This window comes from Caloenas nicobarica, chromosome 2 (assembly GCF_036013445.1).
Source record: "Caloenas nicobarica isolate bCalNic1 chromosome 2, bCalNic1.hap1, whole genome shotgun sequence".
NCBI classification, from domain to species: Eukaryota; Metazoa; Chordata; class Aves; order Columbiformes; family Columbidae; genus Caloenas; species Caloenas nicobarica.
The window spans coordinates 43,747,793-43,763,386 of NC_088246.1; the positions used below are offsets into that span (position 1 = coordinate 43,747,793).

Genomic DNA, 15,594 nt, shown 5'->3' on the forward strand with positions numbered 1-15,594 from the left:
TTCTTTCTTTGCAAGTGGTAAGCTAGAAAATATTCTGAAATAAATACATTCACTTTCTTATATTAAAGGTGTGTCCATAGAGTTTAGAGCATTTTAAAACAGCAAGATCTTTCAAATAAAGTGAAGAGGAATTAAGGTCTGTATGCCAATTAACTTATCTTGGGTTTATTGCAGTGTTGCATTTTCTTTTGTATCATTGATTCCTCAACAATTGCCCTGTTAATCTTAATTTCTTTTAAAGCCACTATAGTGTTGACAGAATTGTATGACAAGTGATATGTCAAGAATGTCTGGCCAAATTTAAAACTCATTATAGTAACCAGTTTCTTTCAGGAATTATAAAAAAATTAATCATACTGAGGCAACAGGGTAGACCTAAGTAACTGGCAGGTCAGCTACTTGTTTTGGCAAAAACAGTGGCAAAAACCTCATCATAATTTCTTGTACAGGTTTTTTCAACTAAGCTGGTCCTTCAGTAGCATTATGCCATGCTAAGATGTTTCTTTACACAGTTTACAAACTCAGTAAAGTCAGACATCCAAACAGACGAAGATGAAAAATACATTTGCTGTACCCTTTGCCAGTCACCAAGTGGATGTTTATCAACAAATACCTATTATAGGCTGAAAAGAATCAAATTACTTTTAATATGATGGCAACATCTGATGCAAGACATTGTCTTCTGCTGCTAAATAAGTTGAATATGAATGGACTTGACAGCATGTATTATGAAACGCATTATGGTCTGGAGACTGGGTGTCGCCCCAACAACCAGACGATATTTCCTTAATTAAGTATAATTTTTTCCCTACGTGATCACAAGAGGATTCTGCAAAGTCTGGTGAATTAATGGTTTGGCAAATGCATGTAATTCTCTGCTCTAGGTAACTGTCAGCTTCAAAAATGTTAAGCTGTCTTAGGAAAGCTGCAAATACTTGATTTGTATTCCCAGCTTCTTTTCCTAACGTATTAAATGGTGTATGTTTATAAACTAGAATATATGTATTTTCTAATTTAAAACAATATGTTTACTGTCTCTGAGCTATTTTTTTTGTCCTTGATATATTTTCTCTCCAGTCCGTATTTTTTTGAATAGCTTATTTTCAAAAACTGTCTTGCCCCTGGAAGACATTTGCTGTCAGATTTTTCCACTGTGTGTCTGGCGCTTGTGTTTGCTACACTAAATCATAAGACTTCCTTCGCCACTGCCCTCTCTTGATTTTCAGGTTCCTGAATTTATACACAGGAATAGCTATCAGTCTGTCGCATCTGTAATCACAGCAAGTTCCTCCAACCATACCTTTGCAGTAAACATCTTTGCCAAGAAAGCTAGGTATTTTAAGGCTTTGGGACAACCTAAATTAATTGCAGCCACTACTGTCGGCAGTGTGGGACTGCATGAGACTGTGGTATGGGCGTGAATTTCTGCTTACCCTTTCACACATCACAAGTAGGAGCTCACCTTGTCTGTCACAGAAAGCCCTGAGGCAATTGTCCATCTCTGAGCCAAAGGTGAAAACTGCTCGTAGATGGAACTGAGAACTGTTTATTGATTGACAACTTTTATTTGGGCATTTATGGTTTGGTACAGGTGAAGTGTTGGGTTTTGGTGTGGATCATTCTGAAAACAAAGATCGTGATTTCTTACTGTAACTAAAAAGTGCAGGTGGAGGTCCAAACCCCAAGACCCACAGATTTGCTTTCAGGCTCCTTAAGCAAAACGGTAGATATTTTTCAGCAAAAAGAGAAGAGCAGCATTGAAGAGAAGAATGTCATGTAAGGAAAAAAGAAGGACTTTCTGGATAAAATGTCAACCCTTCTATGCTAGAAGAAATTTTGTGGTGAAAGTTTGTGACTATATCTTGAGTTGTAAAGACCCATGCCAACAAAGAAGGTTAGCACCAGGGTAGTTCATTCGAATTAGTTAATCTGTGGGCTAATCTATGCGTCTGTGTAAAAGCAATGCCAATTATTGTAGCCAAGAAAGAGGCAAAAGTGTTTGCAAGCATTGCGGGTTTGATACTTGCACCCTGATCAGCTTGTTTTATAAGCTTTTATTTGGAAGCAGGACAGATCTTCCGTGGTGGCTAGTTTCTGTAATTTGCAAATTTCTCTAGATACTCTGTGTCGGTGCAAGAAACGTAATCCACTATGCGACATAAAACAAGTGTGTATGTATTTCATATGCTGTGGGTGTTACAAAAAGGACTGACCAAGCTGAGCCTACCTCCTCTTTGCTTGCATGCAAGCAATGAGTCCACAGAGACTGCAGAATCTGGGCTTCTCAGATAGGAGGTGCATAGACAAAGTATTGCTGGAAGGTGAAAAACGTTGAATTGGTACTTCCTCAGCATTTTGTTTGGTTTTTTATTTTTTATTTGCAACGGAAAATTTGAAATCTTTTGCTTCTAAACAGATTCTTGGCAATACAGTCACATAGCGCTACATGAATGTGAGACAGACACTTAAGAACAGGTGTGCTGTGGGTTTTGGAACTAGTTTATTTTAATTCCTGCTTATAGGTGGATTTTTTCAGTAATCTCGATGGAAAAAATGCCAATTTTCTTAAAAAAAAATCATCCACATTTTCTTGTGCTTTTTAGCAGATGTAATGTTATTTTTTTTGGTGCAAATTTATGATGTGTGCACATAGACATACATGCACACAAATTAAAGCTTTTATTTAATATGAAGAAATAGCAGAAAATACCCTCTTATTTCACTATCTGCAAGGAAAAGAGCAGACCACTCTGTTTCTGACTTTCTCTAACCAACACAGGAAGCAGCATTTTACAGCACAGAAATGAAGAGAATCAGCACTTCACTAAGGCATGAAGTTACCAACATGGGACCCTGGGGAGTGAGACTGCAAAAAACAAGGAATATGAATGGCAAAGGAGCTTTCTGCAGTGCTCCTCTGGCATGTCATTTGTTTCATTTTTGTTCAAAGTCTTGTTCTTGCTTTAGTTCATATGCTGTTTGTTATTACTGTCTTTGTTTTTCATGCGGAGAAGAAAAATGCTTTTAAATGCTGTGTATGTGTTTTAAATGGGTGTCACTACCAAACCCGCTGTCAATAGCTAGTCTTACTTAATCAGCTCTAAAATGTCATGAGTAAGAGTTCTTAATTGAGACTGGAAAAATCCAAGATAATTGCCATAATAGTTGAAGATCTCAGAGACTGAAGGTTTTACAAGTCAGAGAAAATTGAGGACATATGTGTTCTATCTGTAAGATTGTTTTATATAAGATATGGAAAAATAGAAATGACATGCATTTTGCAATGTACAGTAGCATTCCTCACTGAATGAACATATGCATTTGTTTGTCAGAAGCAATGAAGTAAAAAATGACACTTAATTGGAACTGACATAAAATGGCCTCATTAGTAGTACAAATAATATGTGTGTGTAGCTTGGTTGTCAGTAGGAACAAAACATATTTCCTCTGACAAATATATTAGTCTCTTTTAAGATTCATGTCAAGTGTTCAGCTAGGTTCATTCATTTAGAGAGTGCTGGTTTGGTTGGTTTTTTTATAAGTGAAATGTTGAAGTGTCAATGATGTGTGTTTGTAGGGTGCTGTGATAACACCAACAATGGACCACACTATGTCAATGCAGCCAGCAAGCATGATGGGCCCTCTGACCCAACAGATGAACCACCTTTCCTTGGGCACAACAGGAACGGTAAGATCATGGATTGTTCTATTTACAGTCTATATTGCAAAATGTTTATTGCTTACTGAGTTTCTCCAAGTAATTTATTACTCTTGGACTTTCAGTGCTTCACTTTTTTGCGGTTTGATATTGCCATGGTTTATTTTGGTTTTGCTCCCATGTCCAGAGATGTCTGGCCCTGTCTGGGGAAACATATTGAAGTGCCTTTCATCATGACTCAAACATGATGTACTACACAAACAATATCCTCATATCGCTACATCACGCAAACATGTATCTACAGATATGTTTCTAAAACCATCATATAGTTAGCGTGAGGTATTATAGAACAGAAATTACAAAATAGTATGAGTAGTAAAACAGTAAGTCAAGAAAAGCTACTCTGTACTTAGCAGGAATTATCTGTACTAATTGTTGTGTAAATATGGAAGTACTCCTCTGTAAATTTGGTTTTTAATCAGAAATTGTTTGCTTGTCAATCTAGAAAGTTTTATAGCACTGGGAAATGGGAATTCTGGCCTCATGGTAGGATCCAGTACTCACCTACTTTGCTCCAGGCTCAGAAATGTGATTTTGGGTCAAGGTCAGCTGTGTTTCCAGTATATTATATTTAAACATGCATATTTCAACAATTATTTTCTTCTTAAGCTGTGTAAGTCAGACTCAATTAACTCCCCCAGAGTCAGAGAAAGGCAAAAAATACTCTTAATAAAAATTACTAAAACTCTCAGAATTCTTCCTAAAATACAACAGCTTTCACACAATATATGGTGATTTGATATGTGAATGTGTGCATGCTGCATGTACATGTATATTTTTACAAAAATATAGGCATAAACATTATATTTGTATGTCTTTAGCACACACGTGCTTTATGTAAATAATTACATGAAAGATCTATTATACATTTACAATTTTTTTTCTATTTCACCACTGTACTACTTGATTCTCAGCTATGGGAACACAGTTTTCCAACTTTGGTTTTGGTTTGGGGGTTTTTTGAGGGTTGGTTGGTTGGTTGGTTTCTTTTTGTTGTTGATTTTGGGTTTGGGTTTTGGTTGGGTATTTTTGTTTGGTTTGTTTTGGTTTTTTAATTGAATAAGGTGCTGAATAGAGTCGCATCCTTACAAAGATATTTAACTCACTGTATTGGGTCTTTGTCTTCTCTTCTCCTCTTTTCTTTTCTGTTGAATTTAATTCTAGCTCTGGTATCTTTTCCCTCTCTAACAACAACAACCAAACCACAAAACTTATGTATTTCTTCCTGAGGCAACTTAAATATGATGGTTCATTGTTTATTCGTGATATTTTAAATGTTTCATTCAATAGTCAAAGAAGCATGAATTACACTTCGAAGTTAATGTCAGCATTTTTTCCTCTCTCAAGAGAGGTGAAATTTAAGGAAATACTAAGGCTAGTGAGAATTTCTGTGTGTCTAATTACGGTGATTCAAAAGTGTGTTTAAAAGTTAAGGCAAGGAAATGGAAAATGAATTCTGGTTGCGCTGCTGGGAAGCTCCTATGAATTTTTCCTTCTATCTGTCATTTTCATTTCCATTACTCTTACAGCCGTTGTGTTCTGCGCTCGTTTTTTGGCAATCTTTAATGCAAACTAGAAAATTCCCAGCTAATGTTCTCTTCCGACTTGAGACCACTACTGCAATCCTCATAATAAATCCAGAGTAACAAATCCATTTGGGGAGGCAGGGGAAGGACTCTGAAAGGCAGTGGGTGATCTAGTGGGTGATAATAGGATCCTGAATTTCTTTTACGGCGACCAAAAGTAAATAGTCTTTCCTTCCTTTTCCGAGCTCTTTACACAATCTTATCTTTCAAGGTCACAGCATTCCCTGACAACTTCTTGAAATACATACAGAGGTATACCATATAGGTTTATGTTTACTATCTTGAAAACTCTTAACTCATTTACAGAAAACTTAAACAGAGAGAAAGAACAAAATGATTGATGGGTGTTAGAATATCCATAGGCTTTTCGTAAATCTCAAATGGCACCCTATTTTATCACATATAGGATTTCTCTTTTGTAAAAACACAAACAGCACCATATTCAGCTAAAGTCCTCATGTAAGCAGGATAATCATGGAGGTCATCAGGAATTCCTCCTGTCAGGAATTAAAGGAAGAACTTTAGGATTTGGGCTGCCAGTCGCAGTTTTCTTGGATGTATCCATCCTCACTTGAAACTGAATCTTCCCAAGGTGTTCTGTCACAGCAAAAAAATTGTGGGGAAAATAGACAACCTGTTTAAAGATATGATTTATTTAGAGATATTTTTACTTCATTTATTCTGAAGTCTGAATTTCAGTCCAGAGAGAGGAGCATTGAGAGCATAAACCATGACAAATTGAGCCAAGTCCAAAATGTGCTACTCTGGATACCTCAGCAGGACTAAGTTTATGGGAGATATAAGACATAAACTATACATTTCTCTTATGAACATACTTTTAATTTTATCCTTAAAACTATGCAACAGGGTGCCATAAAGAGCCACGAGCTTTCAAGAAACGAGACAGATTTTTTTAAAGCAAACAAGCCAAAAATTCACAAACAATTCTGCGCAGTGTCGACTGTAACTGTCCCAATTTAATTTAAAAGCTTGCAGTATGCAAAGCAGTTTTTATTAAAAGGATTTAATACATCCACTTCCTTACACAAGCCATTTTACTAATTAATGTAACATATTTTTCAGGCAAAACAGACCTCTGTGGTCACTTAACTGAGAGGTGACTTCAAACCCACTTCCAAACTTGCCCAATTCAGGATGAATGCTGGGTTTCTAAAATACTACTTCAGCAGAAAATCTATTCTTCAGCAAGCAAGCTAGAGAAATAGCATAGAGGCCTTTGCATGCCTTATATCCTGTGGGAAATTACTCTGCCTTTTTGATGCTCTCTAAAAGATTAAAATGCTGTGTCCAGGCTGGAGCTGTTCCAGGGGGGAGCCCCTTCACAGAGGAGCACTCTTCAGCCCTTTGGGGAGGCGAATTACCTGAGTAAGAGCGGCCTCTGCCAATTCCTGCCCCGACACGAAAAATTGGATTTGAGTTTTGATCTCTCAGCCCTGAAGCACACGTTAGAACCCCACGGGAATCTGAGGGGCAGCTGCCTCCATCCCTGCCTGTACTTGATTATTTAGTCACCAGGCCAGGAGGGAGCATTTCTGGCTAAATGCCGGCACGGCTGCTTACTTCCAGCTGGGAACATCCAATCCAGCAGCCAAACCAGAGCAGTTTTCCTACAGCCCCACTCAGCCACCTGCCTTCCCCTGGTGCCATGGGAAGCCTTCAGTTACTGGCCCCAAAAAGAACAAAGAATTTTGTGTAGGAAGGTGTTTGCCATGAATAGGAATGAAAAGTTTTCTTTCTCTCCAAAACCCCCAAAGAATATGTGTTTAGTTTTATTTGATTATCTTTGTAAACATTTTTATTTCTTATCTATTATTGAATTGTCTGCATAAAATCAGACATCTCTGCTGTACAAAGCACTCGTCTGATCAGGAGGCTGCACTAAGACTATCAAGATGCCAGTTCAAGTGAAAAACTGCAAATCCATCTTTATTTGATCTCACTGCCCACCTCACAAAAACATACAGCTGCAGCAAATACTCCAGCCCAAAGGATGGTAAAGGGCACAGGGAGAATAGAGGAGGTAAAGGTCTGCAGTTTGTGGCAACTCAACCCTGTGTTCCTGTGCTGTGAGAGAATTTCATACAGGATTTGCATCTCCCAGTTACTGTGCTTTGTGCTTCATCCACCAAGAACGTAATTCCTTTCTGCTTCTATGAAAACCAAATTGATTTGTGCCAGTGAAAATACAGTTTACGTTACTGATGAATTGAGAAGCAAGTATGCCGCTCTGATCACCTCCCCAAATCTGCCTGAAATCTGGAGTTAAGCAGAGAATCTGCCAGAGGGACAGTTTCTGCCATATTTATATGTATTTGTCATACATACTTCACTCAAAAAGAGAAGAAAGTATTTACATGGGTGCACTGGATGTGGGCAAATATGTAAAGAAAACCTAAGCTTAAATTATGTCAAGATTACAGCAAAAAGGCAATAACTCTGAATATTCTGATTAAGGCTGACACCCAGCCTCAGCTCCTACAACTGTATTAAAACAAAATTTTAATGCCTAGAGGCATAGTGTGAAGGCAGAGAACCAGTTTTAACCTTGAAATTTTTCTTTTGTTTACTAGTTTATTATTATTTATTACAGTAAGTCTTGTTTTAAGAAAGGTGTCATCGAGAGAGAAGAGAATGAGTGAGTGAGTCTGTAAGGATAGCATAGAAAGAGCAGCATTAGTATGTGTTTAATAATGTATGGAGGCTGGAATTGTTCCATCATCAGCCTGTCATTCAAAATGTTTCCGATACAGCCATTGATCTGACATCTGTTTCGTGGTTTAATAAAGTTGTGATTGATGCCTGAGTGGATGTAACACAAAAACCTTTAGAAATATAAAAACTGAGCAGTCTGATTGCTGCTTCCAGTCCCTGTTGCTCGGCTCCCTTTTATTGTGGGACTTCCATGTTTGGCCATCATTGAGTAACAATAATCTGCCTCTTCAGTGGGAAGAAGATTTGCTCTTTCCTTTCTCCTCCGCTGCTCATTCCTGAAGGAATTTTTCTGTTCTGCACTTTCTTGGTCCAGGTTTCTCTCCCTTCCCTGATGTTAGCATCCATTTCAGATACTGCTTGGGTTCCAGGTTCATCCAACAGATTGAGGCAGCCTTTGTTAGTGCTCGTTGGCAGAGAGGTAATTCCAGCTCTTTTTCCCTCTCTTGTGGAACTACCTTACCGTAGGCTCATTTCACCTTAAACATGGGAGAGTGAGTAGAAGCCAGGTTTTTTACTAAAACTGCTAGCTCAACTGTGCTGCTGCTTAATTGTTCTTCACGCTTGCAGATGGTTCACTCAGCTTTCAGTTTCTAATTTAGGAACTTTATAGACAACTTACAAAATAAGCTCTTCATTGCACTTTTCAAGCAAACAAACAAAAAACCTCAAAAAATGTATTTAATTGTTCCAGATACTTCTGTATTAAAAATGTGGGCAGGGAGAAGTGCACTGATGTAATGTGGAATTCTGACAAAACTGCAAATAGCCTTAACTCAGCTTTCCTGGTTTATAGTATCACCAGAGATCTCTCAATGGAATAACAGGCTTGTTATGCGGGTACATCAGTCTTATCTTTCACTTTGTTAGTTCTTTTTGTTGCCAGCGGAGCTTGATAATATCTCCAGAACCTTTCAATGGAACAACAAGCTTGTTATAAGTTTTTTATCTTTTATTTCCTTTGGACACTCCATGGTCACCAGTGGTTTAAAATGTCACCTAAAGGCCTCAGCAGAATAACTGCTTTGTTAGATAGGGTTGTTTTTTTCCTGTTTAATCTGCAATTCTATTTGCACATATTACAGCTACATGGAGCTGAAACATCATCGCATTCCCCTGATGTTCAGATCCTTGTTACAAAAAGCACTCTCTGTTATTCTAATTGTATGTTGCAAGGCCCCTGGAGAGTTGCAGGAGCAAAGTTTCTTTGCAGGCTTGTGCCTTTCACTTTATCAGGTGTTAATCTTGAAGCTCTTTTATTTTGTTTACTGACTGACTGTTTCAGTTACTGTTTGTGTGGAAAATACAGGACTGAACCCATTGCAAATGAAATTAGCTTAGTTCAGGCTGAAACTAAGATCATCCTTGTTCATTTACTGAGCCAAGATACAGGGCAAATGCAAGTGATTAACAACATGGAGCTGTCTGTGGCAGGAGATCCATTTAAGGAGAAATTATTCTGGTTGGAAAGGAGAACAACAACATAAGCTCTCTCGAGATTTATAAAAAACAAATAACTCCTCCTGCACCTTCCTTCCCAAACAGCCTTTTGAAAGGCAGCTCCAATTTGCCTGGTACATAATTTCAGATTAAAAAGGTACACTGTGCAACTGGACAGCACCAGATTCCAAGCAGTCAGTAAGGAACAAATAACTTCGATGAAGCATTTAACCAATTTGCAGAGTTCACTGCCACTAAATATTATTGAGACAAGTAGCTTACCAATCTTAAAAAAAAAAATAAATAAATTCAACGTTTCTATAATGAAACATTTGCAGGTGCAACAGCAGGTTGGAAAAATTCTTAATTTGACAGTATATAGGCCAAACACCTGGTAGGGTGAACAAGGAGAGATGTGATCTTTTCCCTTTTAGGACCTTCTTCAAGTCCCACTGACTCTTGTGGGAATTAGTCTGATCAGCCCTCCTATAGAGGAGGCTCTTTCTAATCAGCTGTCTCAGCATGGATTCCACAGTCTACATTTGACCATAGCTGTGGTTAGGCAGTTTTTTTGAATGAATAGAGTTTATAAAATCCCGTTTCTTTAGTGCTCCCCCTTCTCTTCTGAACTCAGCTTTACTTTCCTACCATTTGCTGGTAGTGGCTTACCGTTTGCCTTTATGTGCAGGTGTGCCTACCTTCAAAGCCACTGCATGCCATAGGCAGAGAAGAGGGGTGTAAAAGGAGATAAACGCAGACAGAGGGAATTCCATTTTCAGTTCAAGGAGCCCTTCATGTGAGCCCAGCATGTCAGTGGCTTTTATTCCGTATTAAATTTTACCTTCACGTGACACTGCCACAAATGAACAAGTGCTTTTGTTGAGGACTCTTTGCCTCTCTTTGAGGTATCAGCTGCTGACTCAAAGTGACATCAGCCCAGATTCCCTTTCAGAGAAGATCTTGAACTCCCTGATTGTAGCGATAAAAAGTTAAACTGACACAAAGCAATAGTGATGGATCAGCAAAACAAAAAGTATCAGCCAAAAGAACCATAACTAATATAACTTCGTTTTCAGCATAAGACAAATGTCTTTCCTGTAATTAATTGGCAGCAGAGTTCACATATCTGTGAACTAGAATATTTAGAGTTTTGTTTCTCCAGTATTTTCTTATATATGGCTGCCGCAGTTCTGTTTTGTGACTTCTAAAAGTGCTACCTGGTGATACTTTGAAGGACAATGGGAATGTAGTTCAAAGACACCGCTTCCAGAGCACGTTTGCTATTTACTGGTAGCCATGAACTGCATATAAAATGAACTTTTTTTATTTTGCAATAGTGAATGGAAACCAAAAGCCATAAACTTACAGTATCTGGCATATAGTGAGCAGTCTGCAGCATATCCTGCCCCCAGAAGGTTCACCTTTGCTGGCTTGAGTCATACTCCCAGAAATTTTTGTTCATATGTCTGCTAGAGATGAAACAAGATTGTGAACTCTTTTTGCTAGCTACTAGTAGGTCATTCCCCTAAAAACTTTGAATGTTAGCAATAAAAAGTACACGTTCACACATGTTCATGTGAAATGGTGCTGATGCCACAAATAACAGGGTAGATTTTTGGAGAGAAGGTTAGTTTAGTTTGATTTGGTTGGTTTTAGTGATTTGTATACAGTTTAAGTGGAAGAGGCTCTTCATTTAACAGACAGGGAAGCAAAAAAGAGGAACAAATAATAGGTTAAAAAGAGCTGAAAATAATTCTAAGTTTGAAACATCCTGCCACACCTATGACTGACAAACTCAGTAAAAGGTGGAGAACAGAAGTCAGGTCTATCATCTGTATTTTCTTGATGTGCTTCTCTTTTGTAAATATGTTTTCAATTTTGTAATTAAGATTGTAACTCTTTTCTTTATTAGAACAAAACTTGTTTTTATTGTCCTGCCTGTGTTTAAAGTAGACTTGGGTGATTCTGACAGAAACAATGAATGTGGCTTTCCAGAGAAGTAATGAATCTGAATTATCAGTGGTGCAGACAAATTCTGTGGGGTCTCTGTAATCCAAGACAAGTTTGAGGATCTTAGAGAGGTGAGGATTTTTTGCCAAGTTGTGATCATGTAAAAAGCAAGAAGTGTCTCCCAGAGGTGGTGCTTCCATAGGTCTTCTCTGCCAAGAGCTGGGAAACAATCCTGTGGTCATGTCTCCACACGCTACAAGTGTGTGTAAGCACAGCAAGAAGTCCTGAAATCCTTGAAGGGGCTGTATCCTCCACAGAAAAGAACAACATGATAAATTAGACGTAAGAATGACCACAGTTTCTGCTAATCACTGGTGCAGTCCCTCACACAATGTAAGTTCTGTCTAAGATGAGGTAATTCAGTTTTATCAACTTAAATCACAGATGTCGTAAACTTTAGCTGAAAGAAAAGGGCATGAAGGTGATGGACAACAGTAGCTTGTAACACAGTGTATTTACGTGAAGGGAATCCATGGAAAGGAGGAGATGGTTTTCACAGTACTAACAATATAAATAAGGAGCTGAAAGTAAAATAGGGAAAGCATAACTTGAATATCTTGCAAAAATTGCCAATATATTAAGAGCTCTACTTGTGTTTGAAATGAATCAGGGAAAGGTCCTTGTTTGGGACATCTAGAACTCAACTGGGCCAAATGCCTTAAAATCCACAGGAGGGACTTTCAGCCATTGACACAAAAACAGATCAATTGTCTAACAGCCTTTTTTCATCTCCACCCTCTGTTTTTCATTGCAAAGGAACATTGTCATTTCAGTTCAAACCAAGTAATAATAATTTAATTTTTAGTTTCTATTCATTTAAGTACTGAGGATTCAGGGAATTACAAAAGCTTTTGAAAATGTTTATTGAGCATCATGTACCAAGACTCAGACAAGACCTGTACATCAAAACATCATCTTATTTTCAATGTATGAAGTTTATGCTGTCAAAGAGTAAATATATGTTGCAAGTGACCATGTCATGCAAGTGACGGTATTCACTTAGAAAAAAACATTTGAGACCAAGAGCTAAGATTGATTCATTTCAACATGTGTTGTGTGGATTAGTAAGTGTACTGCTTGCTTTTGGCTTTCTTTTTTTTATTTTTTTTAAATGGATGGGTACATTTTGTTAAGCAAAATGTTTCTTCTCTGAGCAGCAACCTTTGAATTACATTTCCAGGGTTTTCCCATAGGGAAAACTTCACTTCCAGGGGCACTGGGAATTCACAGAAACAGTAGATTATAGATGCTATAGTGTTTCTGAAGGAAACACATCACCACATTATTGAACACACATGCAGTGGAGTTGAAATGGGATTTAACTTGAAGAATGTTCAGCATTTTTCATATTTTAATCACAGTGATGGAAATAACATAACCTTTGTGTTGGGCAATGGCCTCGACCTGCAGATGCCCACAAAAATAATATTCCACTGAATTTCAGTGCCTTTTCCCATAGCCTATCCCACTGACATTGCCCTTCACAGTTAATCCACATGGCTTATCAGAAGGTTGGCAAGCTGGTAGCCCAAAGGTTGAAACTTCCTCTAAGACAAATTGCCAGTGCTTTTGTGGTATCTTTTTTATTTTCATCTGGAAAGAGCAGCCCCTTCAGGGTTCACTCACTTGTGAAGCAAGGTTAAATGAAGGAGCTAAAGGTGCAGTCTTCATACACTGTGTAAGACACTGGTATCCTGCATATACAGTGATTTCAGCCTGAAGTTCTCAAAAAAGGGTAAGCTTTGTTCAAATGATTTACAATTCCATAGGGAGCTGCTGATGGCAATAACCTCTATGCCCTCAGATGGTATTTTATTATTTGTGAGTTATGGGCGATTCTGTGTCAGTGCTAGGGCGCTGTAGACTCCTCTTGCTCCTAAAAGACTCAATTTGAGAGGAGAGTTCTGCTATAACTAATATTTACTATGAAACAGCTCAGTCAGCACATTTCATTAAACTGTAACAAGGGGTTTGAGAGCAGCTGCATTGAGTGAATTTGGGAGTTTGCTGAATTGAGTTGTTTTTCCAGCAAGGTAAATGAACTGTTGAACACGGCAGATTTCTACTGTGTGGCAGCTGAACGCTGCACCACGTCGGGATGGGTCTGGGGAGCAATCGCATCTCAAAGAGGCACATACTTTTCCAGTACCGTGGAGGACTGCTTTGTCCTTTGGGATTTGTTATGGCTTTTGAATGTGATAGGCACACCTGTATGCTCCTAATTTTGCCTTTTTAATTTTATTGGTTCTAATATAGCAACAGCCAGTTTCTTAAGTATTTAGTATCTAAATGTCCCAATTGTTGTACATTTGCCAGCCTCAATTCCCTGTTTTCTTGTGTTCAGTGTGTTTCTCTTGTGGGGGTTTCCCTCAAATCAGTATAATATTTCTATGACACAAACTGATTTTGCTGATGCAAGGACTTCATGTCGTTTGTGTTCTCTCACTGTTGTACACAGGGTTTGCAGCCTAGACCAAAGATATTATCATTTCCAAACTGGTTTGGGTTTTTTTGTTGGGTTGTTTGGTTGGTTGGTTTGTTTGTTTGTTTTCCCAACCTGGCTATTCCCTTCCTCCCCTACTGTTTACCCTGTTTCTGCCCTGCTGCCAACCCTTACCACCTAAAACAGCTGCACTGGACTAAAAAATGATTTCTATTTGTTCTTTTTTCAATTACCATTTTTGACGGTGCCAGCTGGAGTAACAAAAATATAATAATGAGGTAAACTGAGAATTTGGCTATGATGGCATTACCATGGGTGGTCTTGCCTGGTCTATCCACAGGGTCCAAATTGGTGCTCAAAACTTTTTATTTTGCTCCCTTTCTTTTAGTGCGCAGGTGCTTCCAAGTAGCTAATAGTAGGGCTGATTTCCTGTCAATAGACTTTACTCAGAAACTTTAGTTTTCTTGTAACAAACAACTGCTTCATCAATATGGCCATAATTTATTGTATTTTATTTTAATTGAGGCTTCCTACTTTGTGGAAAGAAAAAGGATGTCTTTTTTCCTTTACACTTTCTAGAAGATCAATTGTATTACACAAAGTTTATTAGTAAGTAGAAAATAATACAAGTAGCAACAACTTCAGATTTCTTTATGTGTTATGGGATCTAGGAGATAGTAGAAACAATTTCCATTTGGTGTGTGGACACTGGTTGAATAAGGAGTTTTCCTTATTATATTTGTGTAGCTTATGCCTGAACTATTGAAAGCAGAACAGTGACCTTCCTGAAGTTTCTGTCTTTTGTTTAAAACTGAGTATAAGAGAACTGGAAATCAGAAAATGATTGATGCAAAAATTTAAAGTAATTAACCTGCAACAGAAGGCAAAGAAAAGAATTACACTTTTCAAAGCTCATAAATTCACTTTTCCTTTTCATTAATTTCTGTACAAATGTCACACACAGCATTATATTTTCTTTTTCAAAAGAGAAAAATAAGGCTTAAGCATCATGGCATCATCTTGAGCTTGTTTTTAATATTAGGAATTTTACTTTGTTGCATACACTATTGGGTGTGTGTTCCAAGGAATGGTAATGTATGATCGCAATTATGAGTCTGGCACAGAAGTGCAAAGGATTAGTGTCCCTGGCCTCTAATTAGTCCATAGAGATCTGCGCAGGCAGAATTAGGCCCATTGCAAACTAAGAAATTGCAGGACTTGCTGTTAGTTTGAAGCACTTCTTTTGTAGGCAGTTCAGTTTATGTAGCTATGGAGTTTCTGTGGAAATATTTTAACTCCACCTACACATATCATGCAGATTTCTGCTGAACATCGCTTGCTTTTTTTTTTTTTCCCCCAAAGTACAAGTGATACAGGAGGGGGTCTATAGCGTTTGCTATTCCCCCCAAACACAACAGGACTCCAGTCTTTCGAGAGACATCCTGAGGTAGAAAACAACTGACAAATAAGATCAGCAGCACCTATATTGCATCTTAGATTTTCAAAGTGTTTTACAAACCTTAATTAAACCTTATAGCGCCACTTAAATAAATATGCAAATTAATGCAAGACCTTCGATTTCCTTTGAGGAAAATGAACTCTGTACAGTGTGCTCTGTCTTACAGCAGGGGCAGCAGCTCCTGTTCCAAACCCAGCAGCTCAACTGC

The 15,594-nt window shown here is 38.0% G+C and overlaps 1 protein-coding gene across 11 annotated transcripts in view; it reads left to right on the plus strand.

Moving 5' to 3' along the window:
* RBMS3 (RNA binding motif single stranded interacting protein 3) overlaps positions 1-15,594 on the plus strand; it is a 713,822-nt gene that overhangs the window by 669,260 nt on the left and 28,968 nt on the right. For all 11 annotated transcript variants that reach the window (XM_065627651.1, XM_065627659.1, XM_065627650.1 and 8 more), the window contains one exon: positions 3,578-3,688. In XM_065627651.1, the coding sequence (XP_065483723.1) occupies positions 3,578-3,688 (111 nt within the window). The remainder of the gene's footprint in view (positions 1-3,577; positions 3,689-15,594) is intronic.